A 15,428-nucleotide genomic window follows, 5' to 3' on the forward strand; every position below is an offset into this window, starting at 1 on the left:
TTGATTCATTGATGCTCCATAATTAGAGGAATCAATAAAATTGATTCATTGACGCTCCATAATTGGAAGAATCAATAAATTTGATTCAATGATGCTCCATAATTTAAGTGCATTTTTCTCCTTTTGTTTTTTTGCATTCAAGTTGGGCACTGATAACGTACTTTGAATAGTATGCAACGTATTCTGCTAAGCCCTGCTAAGTAAATGTCTACTTTATTACTTTTAATCTTTAATAAATTATAATCATGTTTAATTTTATTGTATAAAAAAAACATACCAACTTCTATGTACACAGAAGATGAAGTATACTTACTGTGTTTGTGGATTGTGAAAATCACCAATCTCTGCTAACTCAGAGTAACAGTTCATTAGAAATAAGCTCCTTTTTCTTTGAGTTTTTTTCCATTATCATCATGCTAATAGAGGTTTTTAAGAAGAAGTGTAATAAAATTTGCTGGATTTAGAAATGAATCACTGGGAAAAATGTGGCATTACTCTTTTCTTGTTTGGAATATTTATATTTATGACTTTGTTGCAGTAACAACTAAATATGCGTCATTGAGATGTTAATTAAAATAGCTCACCTGCATAAGTGAAGTGCTGCCAGGTCGCTGATCTGTGTGTTTGAGACGGAGCTGTGTTGGGTTAATGCTTTCAAAGGCAATGGTTTCCTGGGAAGCAATCCTGAAGGGACGAGCCAAAGTTTGTTTCAGTGGGTGGGACCACTACTCAAAAAACAAAAAAAATCTTCCTCATCTACTTTGAAAAGGCTGTTCACGCCCTCCTTCTTTAGGGTTGTTTCATTTTACTGGTAAATGAAACTGAAATGGTCAATGTAAATGTTTTCTCACTAAGTTTACAAGTATTTCATTATCATCATAATAGAGAGTTTTGAGATGAAGTCTAATGTGTTCAGTTATGAAATTTACTAGATTTAATAATGCATTACCACAAAAATAATAGAATTACATGATATAAGTTTTCATGTGCAGAATCTTTGTATGTATGGGTTTGTTTCAGTAAGAACTCAATTTGTTTTATTGAGTATTTAAAGTAGCTTACCTGCAGGTGCTGCCAGGTGTGTCTGGGTGTGTGAGAGGGAGCTGTGGTTGGCTCAATGCTCTCAAAGGCAACAGTGTCCTAGGAAATATGACTGAAGCGATGAACCACACAGTTTGTTGCAGTGGGTGGGACCAATTCTCAAAAAAAAAAAAAAAAGTCATCTACAGAGGAAGTTGCTACTTCCTTCAAAATACGTTTCTGCAGCTTTTATTTGTTAACCTGTTGCTCAAGGTTGTTGAAATTCAAAAGCTGAGCAAATTTAATCTTCATACGTTTCTCAGTTAGCGTGTCAGAGAATATTTAATAACTATATAAGGACAATAACTATATGTTTCAGAAGCATGTTGTGTGTTTGGTGTTCAGGTATGTTGTGTTTAGTTTGTTGCTAAACAAAACTTGATAAGTGCAATAAACTTGTTCTTAAAATAGAATACCTGCCGTTTTGTTTTCCTTTTTTGCAGTTTAAACTGTGTAGACATTTTGTTTTGAAAGACAAGTTTTTATTTTGCAGTATGTCGCTGCAGGTCCTTTTCACAAACGCAAAAGGAACTGTTTGGAAATGCTGCACAGTTCCTGTGCAGCACTTTGGTGCAGTTTTATACCTGTTTTAAAGTGCTATATAAATAAATTTGACATTGACAAAACAATCCATATACCTTTTGTTAGCCATCTAAGCAATGAGAATGACAAAATGCAATGTAAGCATAAACACATCATCTCTTACATAATTATAGCCACTGATAACTGTGTTGAAATAACAGCCCTAGAAACAAAGTATTTTATTCCACAACCATAAAAACATTTACAGACTTTGTCTGGTTTTAAAAGTGTTTCCATTTTTCTTTTGAAGACACAAAGCATCCATTCTTTAACATGCAACAAGTTCCCGATATTATAGTGATCTGTTTTATTTAATTACGTCCAGTTTCCCCAACCAAAAACAGAAGAAAACACCCATTTAACTAAACCAATTTTTATATTCTCCTTTTATAGTGTACGATACCTGTCAAAGGCTTTTTCTGAGCTAATGTGTAATTTTTACAACTAAACTTCAAAGGTGTCTGGCAGTGAGCTCTCTTTCTTTTCTAATTTTTATTTTTTTATTTTCTCCCATCACCAAAGTGAATCACTAAAACAATGGCAATGATGACAATGAAAACTTTAGCACAGGCTATCCAACGACATGTACTGCATGTGTGAGTATTTTGTGTGCTGGTTGGAGGAGGAAAAATCACTCACAATCGGAATCACACGCACTTTATTTGGATTGTAAACATCATATTTACAGTTCTGCTCAGTGTCTGGAAATATTGTCTTATTTGAAGTTATTCCGAAGATATATGATGGACAAAGCAAAAATAATGATGACAAGAATGGCATAGCAGCAATACGTCAGGAAGTCATTTCTTCTTGGATTATGTTGAGCGTCTTGGTCATATCGAGTTGAATATCCTTGTAGACGGTTAGAAGCATTCTCTCCATGGGACCTGCTGGCAAGTTGTTGGATTTCAGTAATGTTTCTCCGTCTTAATGCGTGTAAAAGGCTGGGTGTGATTCTGTATGTTTGACTTGGATCATAATTTGTTCTTTTGTCAGATGTATCAAAGTGCTGAGTGATGTACACCTGGTCTATTATCTGTCCAGGATAAGGTCCCGAGTGTCCTTCTTTCACTCTGATTATGATCCGAGCTTTGTTGTTGTCATAAATATTCCTCCTGTGGGGATTTCTTACGTAGGATGGAAGCGCGTCTGAATCGTCTTCATAAAGATTACCAATTGTATAGTATTGGTAACCCCAAGGCAGTTGATCTAGCATGTCCTCAAAATTCCCGTAATGATGTGAGCCATAATCAGAGGAAGGGTCAAAGGTAAGTCTGATGTAGTGATCAATGTCGACTTCATTGGCAAACCAGTGTAGCAGTTCTAAAATGTTTGTGTGCTCAGAGAGGTGGCAGTCGATCAGATCAGTGATGGAGTTTAGACTTCTTCGTGCTGCATACACCGAGGTCAGAATAAGGCATGCAGCTACACAGAAGCTGATTTTTCTTGACATGTTCAATCCCTGTGAAGACATTTTAGAGCTTTCAGTGTTCAGTCTGTGAATGCTCGATACTTAATAGACTCATGCATGACATTAGATCTTATATTTATATCAAGACTTGCTACCTGCAAGTTCACTTAAAAAAAAAAAAAAAAACGTAACCCCTTTATGCATGTTAATGTCAAACCACATGTGTGTAAAATGTCTCTTACACATTTTATAACGTTTTGTTATGAAGTTTTGCTTAAATTTCACAAACTTTTTTTTTATTCTAACCTGAACAATGTTTATTTTGGATGTATGGTTTTGAACACTTATGTGAAGATTTAATCACTAAAATCCAAGAACTGAAAGAGGGCAGCACCGCCTTTTGACTATGATTGCATAAATGGTTAACAGATTTAACTTTCAGTTTAATGATTCATAAGTAATAAAAGCCACAGTGGTAAAGCATTTCTGCGTCACCGTACTGACAATGGCAGAGATTTAATCAATGATTACTTTTTGGGTGGATAATATTTTACAACTTTGTTCAAAAGGGAAAGCTATATAAAGTGGTGTTAACAAAAAAAAAACAACACTAAAAATGTCAAAGAAAAGTCTCCAAATATCCCCAATTTATTTATTGAAATGCACATCTGATTGGAATAATTTACAAACTTGCTCTTTTAACACTAGCAAAATTTTAATTTTAAGTTAAACCGCATAAGTGCAAAGACATTTATTTCTAAACATAAGTTAAGAATCACCAAATTAACCGATTTTGTTATTTGAAAGTATCTTGTACACAAATGTGGCTACATAGAAAGAGAAAGTTTTGAAAAGGAAGAATATGCATCATTAGTTGCGATGTAAAACTTGAGACAACAGCTTATGTCCAAATCTTTTTTTTTTCTTCTTATCTCTAGAATGTTTCTATTTATATATTTCTATTGCAGTTGAGAGAAACTCACCGTCTTCCTGAAATCAAAAATTAGGCAAGCTTACCTGTGTTGATTTGACTCTGAGAGAGGAGTGGTTGATGTCTTTTCCTTTTTTCAGATTTCCGTTTCATGAAACATGAAACTTGGGTAACAAGCGACATTGAGTTACCATAGCAACTACGTAGTAGCAGCTTTACTTACAAAAAATGCTTCCTGTGTTCAGAAAACCTTGATGGTCCTTTTTTAAATGGGATCTGTTGATGTGCCAACAAACCAGTTTTACTTGTTTTCTCCTGAGTTGTACAGTGATCTTGGATCAGCATGAAAATGCAACAGAAAAACTTTTCATTGGACGATCTCTGTTTACTTTTTGTTTATGGAAAATAGGCATTTACTTTTCTTTTTGCTTTAGAGAACAGTAAAAATACATGAAAGTGTTGGTGACTTTTGTTTTCTCTTATATTCCTATTGTAGGTGTTGACAAACCAAACATCCGTCCAGTGGAGTGGCTTCAATAAGAATTAGTTTAAAGTTTTCTTTTCAAAATGTTACCACGTTGTATTTTCAAGACATTCTCTTTCCAAATAGGCCACTTGCATATCTGTATTTAAGGGACTTTTAAGAAATGGGAAGACAGTGATTTTTCAAAAGATTTTTAATAATTTCAGTAAATATAGTGCTTTGCTTATGATCAACTGATTGTTTTTTTTAGAATTTTTCATAACACAAATCAAATGTTTTATTTAAAACTTCTAATCAGTAACACATTCTAAAGCAGAGAATACAAATTTCCTGTCATAAAAATTAGCTTCTGTTACTGTATGCAAGTTCTTAAGCGAACTGCAGAAAACATAACACATTTTTATTCATACATAGAAACACACATTATGTACTTGGTCTACTTGACTAAATTTATGTTCCATAATTTAAGATGGCATGGCCACTGAACGGTTTCAACTTGGCTTAAGCAACAGTTTCCACACAGACTGCTCACTAAATATGAGGTACACTATGTAGCCAACGATATTCACTCACCCATCCAAAAGATTGAATTCAGGTGTTGCAGTAACATATCAGTCATCTCGATATGCAGATTCATTGATCTGGCTTAACATCTTGTTTGCATATCTTTATATTTAAATATATATCAATCAAATATACATCAATAAAATTATTTTGTTTGTTTCCCATACACAACAATTGCCAAATTACAATCAAAGTAGCATTTACTTTGATTTAAAATTTGCGCTGAGTCAAGACTTCAAATTGTACACAACAAAAAAGTTTACACAGTTGAGAAAAAACTATTTTTCTTATTTAAGTAAATTAAACATGAGATGTTTCACAAATTATCACCTTGGCAGCTATGAATTGACATAATCTCTATGCTCGATAGCTACATTTCATACCTGTAAAAACCTGTGACAAAGATGGACAATGGCAAACATACAAAATGATCAAACTCTTTGTATTACTTCATGTTTTTGTTCCTCCAAGGTTTTTTGTGGCTCTAGTGGCCCATATTTTTTGAAAGTAGGCTGACAGGAAAAAATACAAGGAGCGAGGGTAAGACATACGGCAAATGTCACCGGGGCCAACTGAATGACGGACTGAGACTGACTGCAGTGCTTAAGCAAAGAAACAGGTTTGGCTTATTTTACCTAGGCTAGAACTGCATAAAAATTTTGAGCTATACTCCATCTTTCAGGCATTAATTTTACACATCAACAATGCATCAGGCCATTTTGATTGACTCCAATTGTGCTCAGGGACACAGATCTGATGTATATTTTTTATTATAGATACAAGTATATCTATAATAAATCAGTTCAAATGAACAGATCAGTTTTTCTGGGGAAATTTTGATAAAAGTAAGAGATTTAGAATAATGTCAATATAGTCCTCCACATTATTAGTTATAGCATTGCAATTACATATTTTCCTAACATTGAGCAGCCCTTGTAGAAAATCTCTAAGAATTGGTTTCTTAACAACTTGTGTTTTCGTACACATTATTCAACTAAAGTGACATGAAGATGATTTTAATGTGGAAGTTGTTGATTTAAAATCAAATATTGAGTTTTCAATGTCTATCATAATTTGAAAAGAAAGATGTGTAGTTCAGGGAAGATAACATTTACCAGAGAAGAGGCATTTTCTGTGAACTATTTCTTTACTTGTAATGGTCATATTTACTAACTACATTTAACATAAGGTTTCAGTCAGCATTTTTTAATCAATAACTTGAAGAGCTTACCTGTCCAATCAGCTGTTGTCAGGTCTCTGATCTGTGTGTGTTTGAAGGGAGCGGGTGTGTGTGCCTTAGTTGTCGTTTCATAGGAAAGAAAACTGAAGTGGCCAATCGGACGAATTTACAGCAGGTTGGACAGACTGATGCGTCACAATGGAAAACTAAATCATTGAGAAAGGAATGCTGTTCTGCTCGAACTTGATTACAAATTAAAAATATATTGGGCTACTGAAAAGCATTTCTCTTGTACAGAAATGTGGGTTTATTGTGGGTTTATTACTAGAAGTTATTTTTAAAAGATACTTTTAATCTGACAAACAAGCCACATTGGGTCGCATATTGTAATTTATTGAATGCGACATATTGCTGGAATTTTTTTTCTAAGTCGGCGTGGTTGAGTCAGAAATTGGAATTGTAGGTTTTTGGTTTTATTTATAACATAAATGAATGAAATGTATGAATGAGTTTTCAATAAATGAAATACAAACTGCACTTGCTTATAATCAGGAATTGTTTCTTGGCTGAAAGTAAATAGTTCAGATCTCTCGAGTCTCTGGTATTGTTGTTGCACAACAAGATTAGCGTAAGAAATATTAGATTCACATTGGATTTATTTGAAATCTTTATGCAAATATCCACTAATAAAGCACAATTGATATTTTACTTTTGTTCCATTGCTACTTTAAGAGATTAAATTGTTAGTATGTTTGTATTTCACAATATTGAATATTTTAACCATATCCTCACCATTATTGACATCACTTGGACTCTTTCTCTATAATAAAAAGTCCTCAGATTGCTCACACCAGCAGTTCACTGTTATAGAAAGCCTCACTCAGAGCACAAATGAAACTTATCTGCTGGCTGGATATTCTGCACACTTCACTTCTGTACTTGTGGGCACACAAGCAAATGCTGTGATGGAAATAAGTTGTTTTTGCATCTAGTTAGAGAGGCCTGAAAGCTCAGGCACAATGTTTCTAGGACACTTGTCAGAAATGAATTAATGCTTATTTGGTGGATTTATTTTTACATCAATTTTATTAAAAACACAGTACAAATTATCTGGAATACAGTCTTGCATTCTGTATGTTGATTTACACCTGATATTCTCTATGTTAATTAACACCTGATATTCTGTACTATTGGAATGATCCTGTGGATCATCTTTGGTATCATTTGATTGTCCAGGATCAAAGTGATTTTAAAAGCAGGGAAAATAACATACAGCTTTATATAAAACATTCAGTGCAACAAAACTGTCTTCAGTGCATTTGATGCAGTCTTTCTCATTTCCAGCAGGGGGTGCATGCTTTTTCTGCATTATCTTTCAGTATGAATCTTGCTTGGACTCCTGGAGCAATATTCATATTAGAGCAATACTCATAAACAACAGTGTTCCTATAGCCATGCAAATCAGTGTTCTGTTCAAATTTCTTTGCCCATTGCCACTGCCACCATTCATAGTTGTTTGTAGATTTATCTGCAGATGTGTAAAAGCCTACCCATGAGTCTTTGAATTGAGATGCCCAATCAGTGAAGGAGGTTTTCACATATAAGCGTGCACAAGCTTTGCCATCCTTTGCGAAAAGTTGCAGGCTTGCATTGCAGCCTTTTATATCGACGGCTGCTGTGGGATTCTTAAACTCTGGACCTCTGTGTATCTCCTCTCCTGGCCGGGACCAAAAGCAGCATACTGTTGTCACTTCATGAAGCCGGACCTGTAGGCCTTCATTCAATGGTACCGATGTGTCATAGGTGCCTGATTTTGCATTTCTAACAGACTTATAAGTCAGTGGTTCGTCGTCCGCATCTCTCCTATAAAGTACAACCATCAAACCGCTTTTGTAGGTATTCACTGGAACATTTCTCCAAATTATTCTGGCTCTTCCTTTTGAATCTGTCACCACCTGAAGCGTCATATCACTACTGTGATGAGGAGGGATTCTTATGGACACCTCAGAGCTTCTATTTGGTCTGCTTGGTCTGCTCTCTGGGATGCTGACAACATAATCAGGTTGTGTGTTTCTTCTCGCTGAAGACTGATGTCTGTTGTTGGGTTGCTGGTTAGAGCAGTACTTTTCCTGGATTACAATAAACAAGAATAAGCCCAGACAAGCAAGGTCACCCCACAAGTTTCTAATCTCCATCAGTTGGAAATGACCAGCATTGCTTCTGAAGTTATCTCTGAGCCTTGTCAGAGTGTTGAAGTCATTAACTTCCACAGAAAATTGACTGATCTGTCTCAGAAGGCTGGTGGTGATCTGGTATGTATGGTCTGGATCATACCTTGTCCCTTGATTATCTGATGTCTCAAAATGCTGTGTGATGTAGATTCTGTCTATTACATGCCCAGCCTGCCGTCCGACATTCTGCTCCCTTACTCTGAATATGATACGATCTCTGTTTCTTCCCTCATATTCAATTCGCGGATGGACAACGTAAGATGGGAGATCAGACGACGAATCTTGATTAAGATTACCAACAGTAAAGTATCGGTGTCTGACGTTTCCATGAGGCAATGGATCCAAAAGCCTTTCATAGTTTCCATAGTGATGTGAGCCATAATCGCCTTCATCAGGGTCAAAGGTTAGCCTTATAATGTTGTTATTGTCAATGTCAACTTCATTGGCAAACCAGTGCAGGAGCAAAAGACTGTGTTTCGGTACAGACAAGCCAAAGTTGAGTTTCTTCAGGTCATTGATGGTGTTGAGGACTTGCACTGCTGACGCTGAGGTCAAGAGAAGTAGCAGAGCGACACACAGACCTGGACTTGTTCCTGAGAACTTCCCCATCCTGTAGGAATATTTAGAAATTACTAAACCTATATCATTGCAAACACTGTTTTGAAAATTTTGTCTCATTAACTGAAAAGACACATTTTTTCCCTGTCTTGAAAAACTCGCTAATGATTTAGAGTTATTTGTTTTTACCATAATTTTATTTCACTCATTTTGAGCAATAAGAATCAATTTCACTGAGAAAGGTATTAGAAAATTAATGTTCAAGGTTCTGAATTGATGCATAAAGTCCAGCCCAACTATGCAAGGAAAACCTTTTGAAAAATAAAATTTTAGTTGTCGTTTGTTTTTGTTTTTTCACAAAATCACCCCTGACACTGGGGTGATCCCTGAAACCTGTAAGTTTCAGGAGATTTGAGGACACATGAAAGGCTCTTTAGCCATTCCCAAAGTGAACATCCTTCACTATACTCAACAGTATACATCAAGTTTTTCTCACATAATTCTGCTGTGTTTTATTACCAAGCCCACCTGGAGTTTTTGTTGCTGAAAAGCTGAAACTCATCTGACTAAAGCACATGGTTCCAGTTAAACTCCCAGTAGACTTTAGCAAGCTCCATGTGTTAACATTTTTGATCAGATTCAAAAATACTTTTCTGGCTCGGTGACACACAGATAGTATACATAGTTTGTCTATAAAAACTTAACCTATTCAGTTCTCTGACAGTGTGATTATTTCAAACCTCACAAGCTGTCTCGTTGTGACTGATGGAGAGATAAATATGGACTGTTTTCCAGGACAGTAGGAGAGGTTAAAATTAATTATTTATCATGCTCAGACCATAGAAACATAAAGTTATAGATTTCTAATTGAAAGTTTCTAGAAACTCTGATGAACCTAAATAAGTGAATTACCATTCATTCATTCATTCATTCATTCATTCATTCATTCATTCATTCATTCATTCATTCATTCATTCATTCATTCACATCTAAGGAGAATTTAGAGAGACCAGTTAACCTGACAGTCATGATTTTGGACTGTGGGACCTTCTTGCTACCAACGGCTCCACTGTTAGTAAATTACTAATAAAGACAAAATTGCAAAATACACTCATAGAAAATGGTCCTTGGACGGGTGCTAATGATTACAATATTGGTGACTTCATTAAACATTGAAGAGACTTCATTAAACATTGTGAGATAATGAGATAATGTGAGATAATGATACTACGATAAAATGTGAATTTATATTAGGGATTTAAAATGCTCTTTATACTATTTCACTATTCCTTAAAATCAGCAATAACTACTGACATGTCACTGTTTATGCAAAAATAATACATTTCCTGGTCAAAAGATTACATCTTTCAATTGTAGATGTAGAATTATACAATGCATTTCTTCTTTGAATATTAAAGATATGCTTAAACTTACTAAATTATTGCCTTTCTAAAACATTTTCTTGAGTGAATAAGAAAGGTTACCCACCTGACAGGGCTGTAGATCGACGTTTGTCTGAGCTATGTGTTTTGTGCTCAGCTTATTTGACTTCCTCGGAGTTTCTGTTTCCTGGTTAATGAAACCAGATCTTTTTGTTGAAAGCTTTAACGGGAAATGTGGCCATAGTACTTGTTTTGATCGGCAGGGTATGCTTAAAAGCCACGCCCAGTGGTTTCCAAAGGTCTTCAGGCATACCTTTTAAATAATTAACTAAATATGAATTGCCTGTCTTTCAACAGTAATTCAAATATTGCTCTTGTGATAGCAACAAATTATTAGCATGCTGAAGTTCACCCATTCCCCTACATTAACTGATTGTGTTTGGTATCAACACAATCAGTTGAATTTATTTATTTTTCCTTCTTTAGTTTTGCACAGCTTTCTGTTGTTTACTTAGCTGCTGCAATACCTTTAGCCGCCAGCAGGAGCTGCTCTTACACAGCCAGTCTTTCTAATAATTGTAGGGCGTTGAGCCTGTAAAATCTCAGTGGCAATCATTAACACTTAGAAACATGCGGAGGATCGCCTTCCTGGCTCTTAATTTATCCAGAAAGCCTGGTTTGGTTTTGAGGCTCCACAATCTGTTTTCAAAACACTGATGGTGGCTCATTTTGACTGTTACTAAAAATCCTCACATCCAAGAAATAACTTCTGCTTTTCCCAGAGAGCTATATGCATGCGACAACACATAGACAGTCACTCAATGTTTCCACTGCTTTTTGGGGAAATTATTCTAGTTTGTTTTCTCAAGACGTATCCAGTTTAGGGTTTGGATTTGTCTCCTACATGACAGTTATTTGGTTGATTCTGGAAAATGCTTTTGTCCCTTAACAAAAAACATTTGACTTCACAGTTGATTTCGGTTGTGTCCATAAACACACAACTGCACTAAAATACAGACACACTTAAATTTCAGCTAATTTTCATGAATGAAGGCTTGGCTATTCCCTCTGGGCAGGGCAAAAGAGTGTAAAATAACACACACAACGAAAATATTTTGTTCCTCTGTCATCACCACCTACAAGTTTCACATTGGGAGTCCCTGAAAAACATCCTTGTGATAACCATGGTGTGACTAAAGCTTTTGGAGAAACTTCTCTCACATCTTAAAGTACAATGCAAACCACAGCACTTCTTAAAATACAATGTATACATCTGCTTCAAAGGTGTTCTTACGCCTCAAACTTTTTTCCACATTTTGTACATTATATTTTTATGGGAAAGCCCAAGACAAAACACTGTTAAATTATGAAGTGCAAGAGAAATGATAGATGTTTTTTGACTAAAGCACATCATCATTCACTGTGGAAGAATTACAAAGATCCCCAGCAAAACCACACATGGAAGAAGAAAATGGCTGTAAAGACATGAGAAGTGAAGCTTGATGAGGACACAGAAAACACTGGAGAAGGTGATGTGGTCAGACAAATTAGGTGTGAATAGAAAAACTAACATTACATATCACCCTGAAAATACAATCTTTATTGTGTTGGCAGCATCATGCAGCGGGGTTGATTTTCTTCTACAAAGATAGGGCTGATGGTCAGAGTTAATGGAAAAATGAATGGCAGTAAATACAGGGCAATGCAAAGGCTGGGGTAGAAGTTCACATTTCACCAGGACGACATAGAGTCAGAGCTGCAACGCATGGCTTAGGTCAAAGGTTATTTTACTGAAGAAGGTTCAGTTAAACCTTGGACCTTAATCCAAATGAAAGTATGTGACTACAACATTTATGTTTAAAAGGTTTTGGTACAGTAGGTGTGAGTATATGCTGCTTTGCAATAAAGAATGAGCTAAAGTTGCAGTCTCTTGTTGCAAAAGTCGGTACAGATAAACACTAAAATACTTTCTGCTGTAATTGCAAAGAAAGGTGATTCCATATTAACTCAGTTGGGCTAAATAACGTTTTTTTTTTTTTTTTTTTTTTTTTTTTTGAAAATGTATTAGGAAAAAGGAAACATAACATTTTATTCCGTTTTATGTGTTGTTTTTTTTATGTTGGCCTATCACATAAACTCCAAATAAAATGTAAACTATGTTGTGGTAATAATGGGATAAAATGAGAAAAAGTGAGATCTTTTGCTAGGGACTGTAGAAAGTATAAACAAAAACATTCAAACCCAGGACGTGCTTGGATTTTTTCTGCACAGAAAAACAAAACTACATGTGTGAAAGGCCTTGAACAGCTGCAATAAACTCTGCTAGTCGTCTGCCAGGCAGTCCTACGCTCTCACTTGCCAACACATGACAACATCTTGGCTCAGAAATGTCCACAAACATCAACCCCATGTCACTGGCTTTCTGTTACAATGTCCTCTTCTCCTCGAAATGGGGATTTTTAATCTTTAAACATGATATCCTGCTCAGCAGGGTCTTTAATAAAGGAGTGCACCATTGGATAAGTGATGAATGACTCACTCTGCATGCATGCAGGGTCACACAGAAGTCTTCATCTCTAAGGAGAAGCTTAAAAAGAGAGGGGGGAGGGCTATCTTACAAGAGGATTAATTTAACTTGCTTGTAACATGGTATCATGTGCCAATGCTGGTAGTTGTTCAGTAAATAATGTAGTGACTGGATGAGTTGTGGTGTCTATGGGTATAAACAGGTTTTATAGTCAATAATTGACTCTTAAATAAAACAAGCTGCAATGGTAATCGTTAGCAGGAAACCTTCTTAAATGATAAAATGAAAGAATTGAATGGGTTTATATTTTCCCCTATGTACTTTTTAAATACTTGTCTTCCTTTGTTTTCTACAAAGGAAGAAAACATACTATGGTATGAAGCATACCGAAGTATGGTTAATGAAGCAGTATGGTTTATTAACCATACTGCTTAATGAACATAAGCATTAAATTATGTCTTCATGATCTGCAGAACAACATCTGTAAAAACAAAGCTTCAACCCCAAACAAAATTTTATTTTTTTTGTCCTTCAAACATGAAAGTGGAGAGTTGCTTGTAAAAGAAGTTTTATCAACAGTTTTATATCCAGTTAAATGTTGTATTTTGTGTGTGTTTGCCTTTTGGTGTACCTCTCTTTTTGTGCTTCACTTTAAAACATAAATAAACGTTCCTTTTCTTTAAAATGCAGAGTTAACTAGAAAAAAACTAAGAAAAGTGCTCTGATATTAGCCCAGAAATGTCTATTTGTGAACAAAGTGAGCAAGGAAGATTTTTGTTGAATTGTCCAGTGTGTGGATAACTTATCTGTAATGTCTCATCGCTCAGCCTCTTGTTATTGGCGTCACTGCAGCAGTCCCCCCTCCTGCCGTCCTCCCACTCCCTATCAGTCCAACTGGTTCTGGATTTATGGTGTTGGTTCTCTGGGTTGTTCAGACAGTCCCTCATTCAATGTCCAGGTTAATGAAATAAGTGTCTGACAGGTTCTGTTCAGTCTTCTCTGCTGTCACATCTTCTTGTTTATTTGTTCCTCCTCCACCCTGAGTTTGGAGAGCATTCCCACAGAGGTCAGTAAGGCTCAGTAGGACCCATACACAAGCATGTAGATCCGTCCAAATGTCCCCTGCATTGAGAAGCCTCAGTGTCTGGAACCGATCATGATCTCCTGGATTGTTATCAGCTGGTGGTGGGATATCATTGTCGACATGGAAGAACAGGAGAGGTCAAAGTTCAGACGCACTGCAATGAGGCTCAGAAAGAATATAGATTGTTGTTTTTTTGTAATTTCACTCAACTTTTTCTTCTAACCTTTCAAAAAATTGCAAATCTTTTGCTTGATCCAAACAGACATAAAACATATTTAGGCCATATTTTCTTTTCATAAGGTCAGCCGTTTCTCTCTCGGGAGGAAATGGGACTTTGGAACCACTTGATCACATTTTTTACTCTGAAAATGAAGGAATATGCTCTTTTATTCTGCAAACGCCTTCACAGACTCAGATAAATCAGCTTTGCAATGACTCTACCTTTAAAAATACCTTAAAGAAGGGCCTTTAAAGGTCTTCCATTGTTCTCTAGAACTCTGCTGTATAAAACTCATAAGGACTCTACTTTTGGGATTTTCCTGTATCCTGCCTTGATCCAAACATAACCAATCTTTTCTAGATTATGACAGAATAATTTATTACACTCAGTGTTTCCCCTGATAACAGTGGATTCACTTTAAGGTCATTAATCCCAGTGCTGAAGACTGTTGAGCCAATGATCAGCCCTCCCTTCTCTTAATGTCTCTTAATATGAAGTAGGAGATTGAAGCCTTATGTCTATTAAGGCCCGTTTGATGAGATCCTCTGATGTCCAGCACAAAACTATATAAAAAAATAACATCCAAACACTGTCAAGGTGAAAAGCACCAATTCAGGTTGTAATAGCTTGCATAAAGTCTCAAACACTTTTGTACATGTCGGAGTGAATCGCTTTGCCAGACAAACAAAAAATACGGTTTCATATTCAAGGACAGAAGATTTACAAATGGAGATGGTCTGACTTTCCTTGCAGGTGCAAGACAACATCTCTGGGACACAATCTGCAGTGTGGCGACTCCGATATGTTTGTTCTACAATTGTCCGTAAACTTTAAGAAGTAGACATAACATGATTGAGGTTAATTAAATCATAAGACAAACTTTAGTATCTAAACAAAGACAGCCTAAATGAAAGAGAGCAGGAGACTTCACTTTTGGGAAAATGGAGAGTTGTTTTTTTGTTTTTTTTCTAATCTGTGAAACGGCAAAAGCTGGTTTTCTTTCCATATTTGGTCTGTGTTTTTAGCAGACATGTCTCATTACCTGTTTTGTTTTTTTTTTTTTGTTGGAAAACCCAGCCAACACTGGGTACATCAAGCTACTACTGTGGATGAGAAGATAGATCAAGAGTACACAAAGTAATTCCTTTCATTTGGTGTTCCCTAGTTTTTCATATGCCTGGTGTTTCTACATCT

General features: G+C 35.8%; 2 protein-coding genes across 5 annotated transcripts in view; one reads left to right on the plus strand and one right to left on the minus strand.

Moving 5' to 3' along the window:
- LOC129363749 (septin-9-like) overlaps positions 1 to 15,428 on the plus strand; it is an 85,963-nt gene that overhangs the window by 48,316 nt on the left and 22,219 nt on the right. The window lies entirely within an intron of this gene.
- Positions 7,302 to 10,624, minus strand: LOC129363750 (uncharacterized). Its single transcript, XM_055036028.1, has 2 exons — positions 10,510 to 10,624; positions 7,302 to 9,073 (listed from the first exon to the last, which is right to left on the minus strand). Exon 2 carries the CDS (start codon positions 9,070 to 9,072, stop codon positions 7,567 to 7,569), a length of 1,506 nt encoding a protein of 501 aa, XP_054892003.1. The 5' UTR covers position 9,073; positions 10,510 to 10,624; the 3' UTR covers positions 7,302 to 7,566.

Source organism: Poeciliopsis prolifica, unplaced genomic scaffold (assembly GCF_027474105.1).
Source record: "Poeciliopsis prolifica strain line A6 unplaced genomic scaffold, Auburn_PproV2 SCAFFOLD010, whole genome shotgun sequence".
NCBI classification, from domain to species: Eukaryota; Metazoa; Chordata; class Actinopteri; order Cyprinodontiformes; family Poeciliidae; genus Poeciliopsis; species Poeciliopsis prolifica.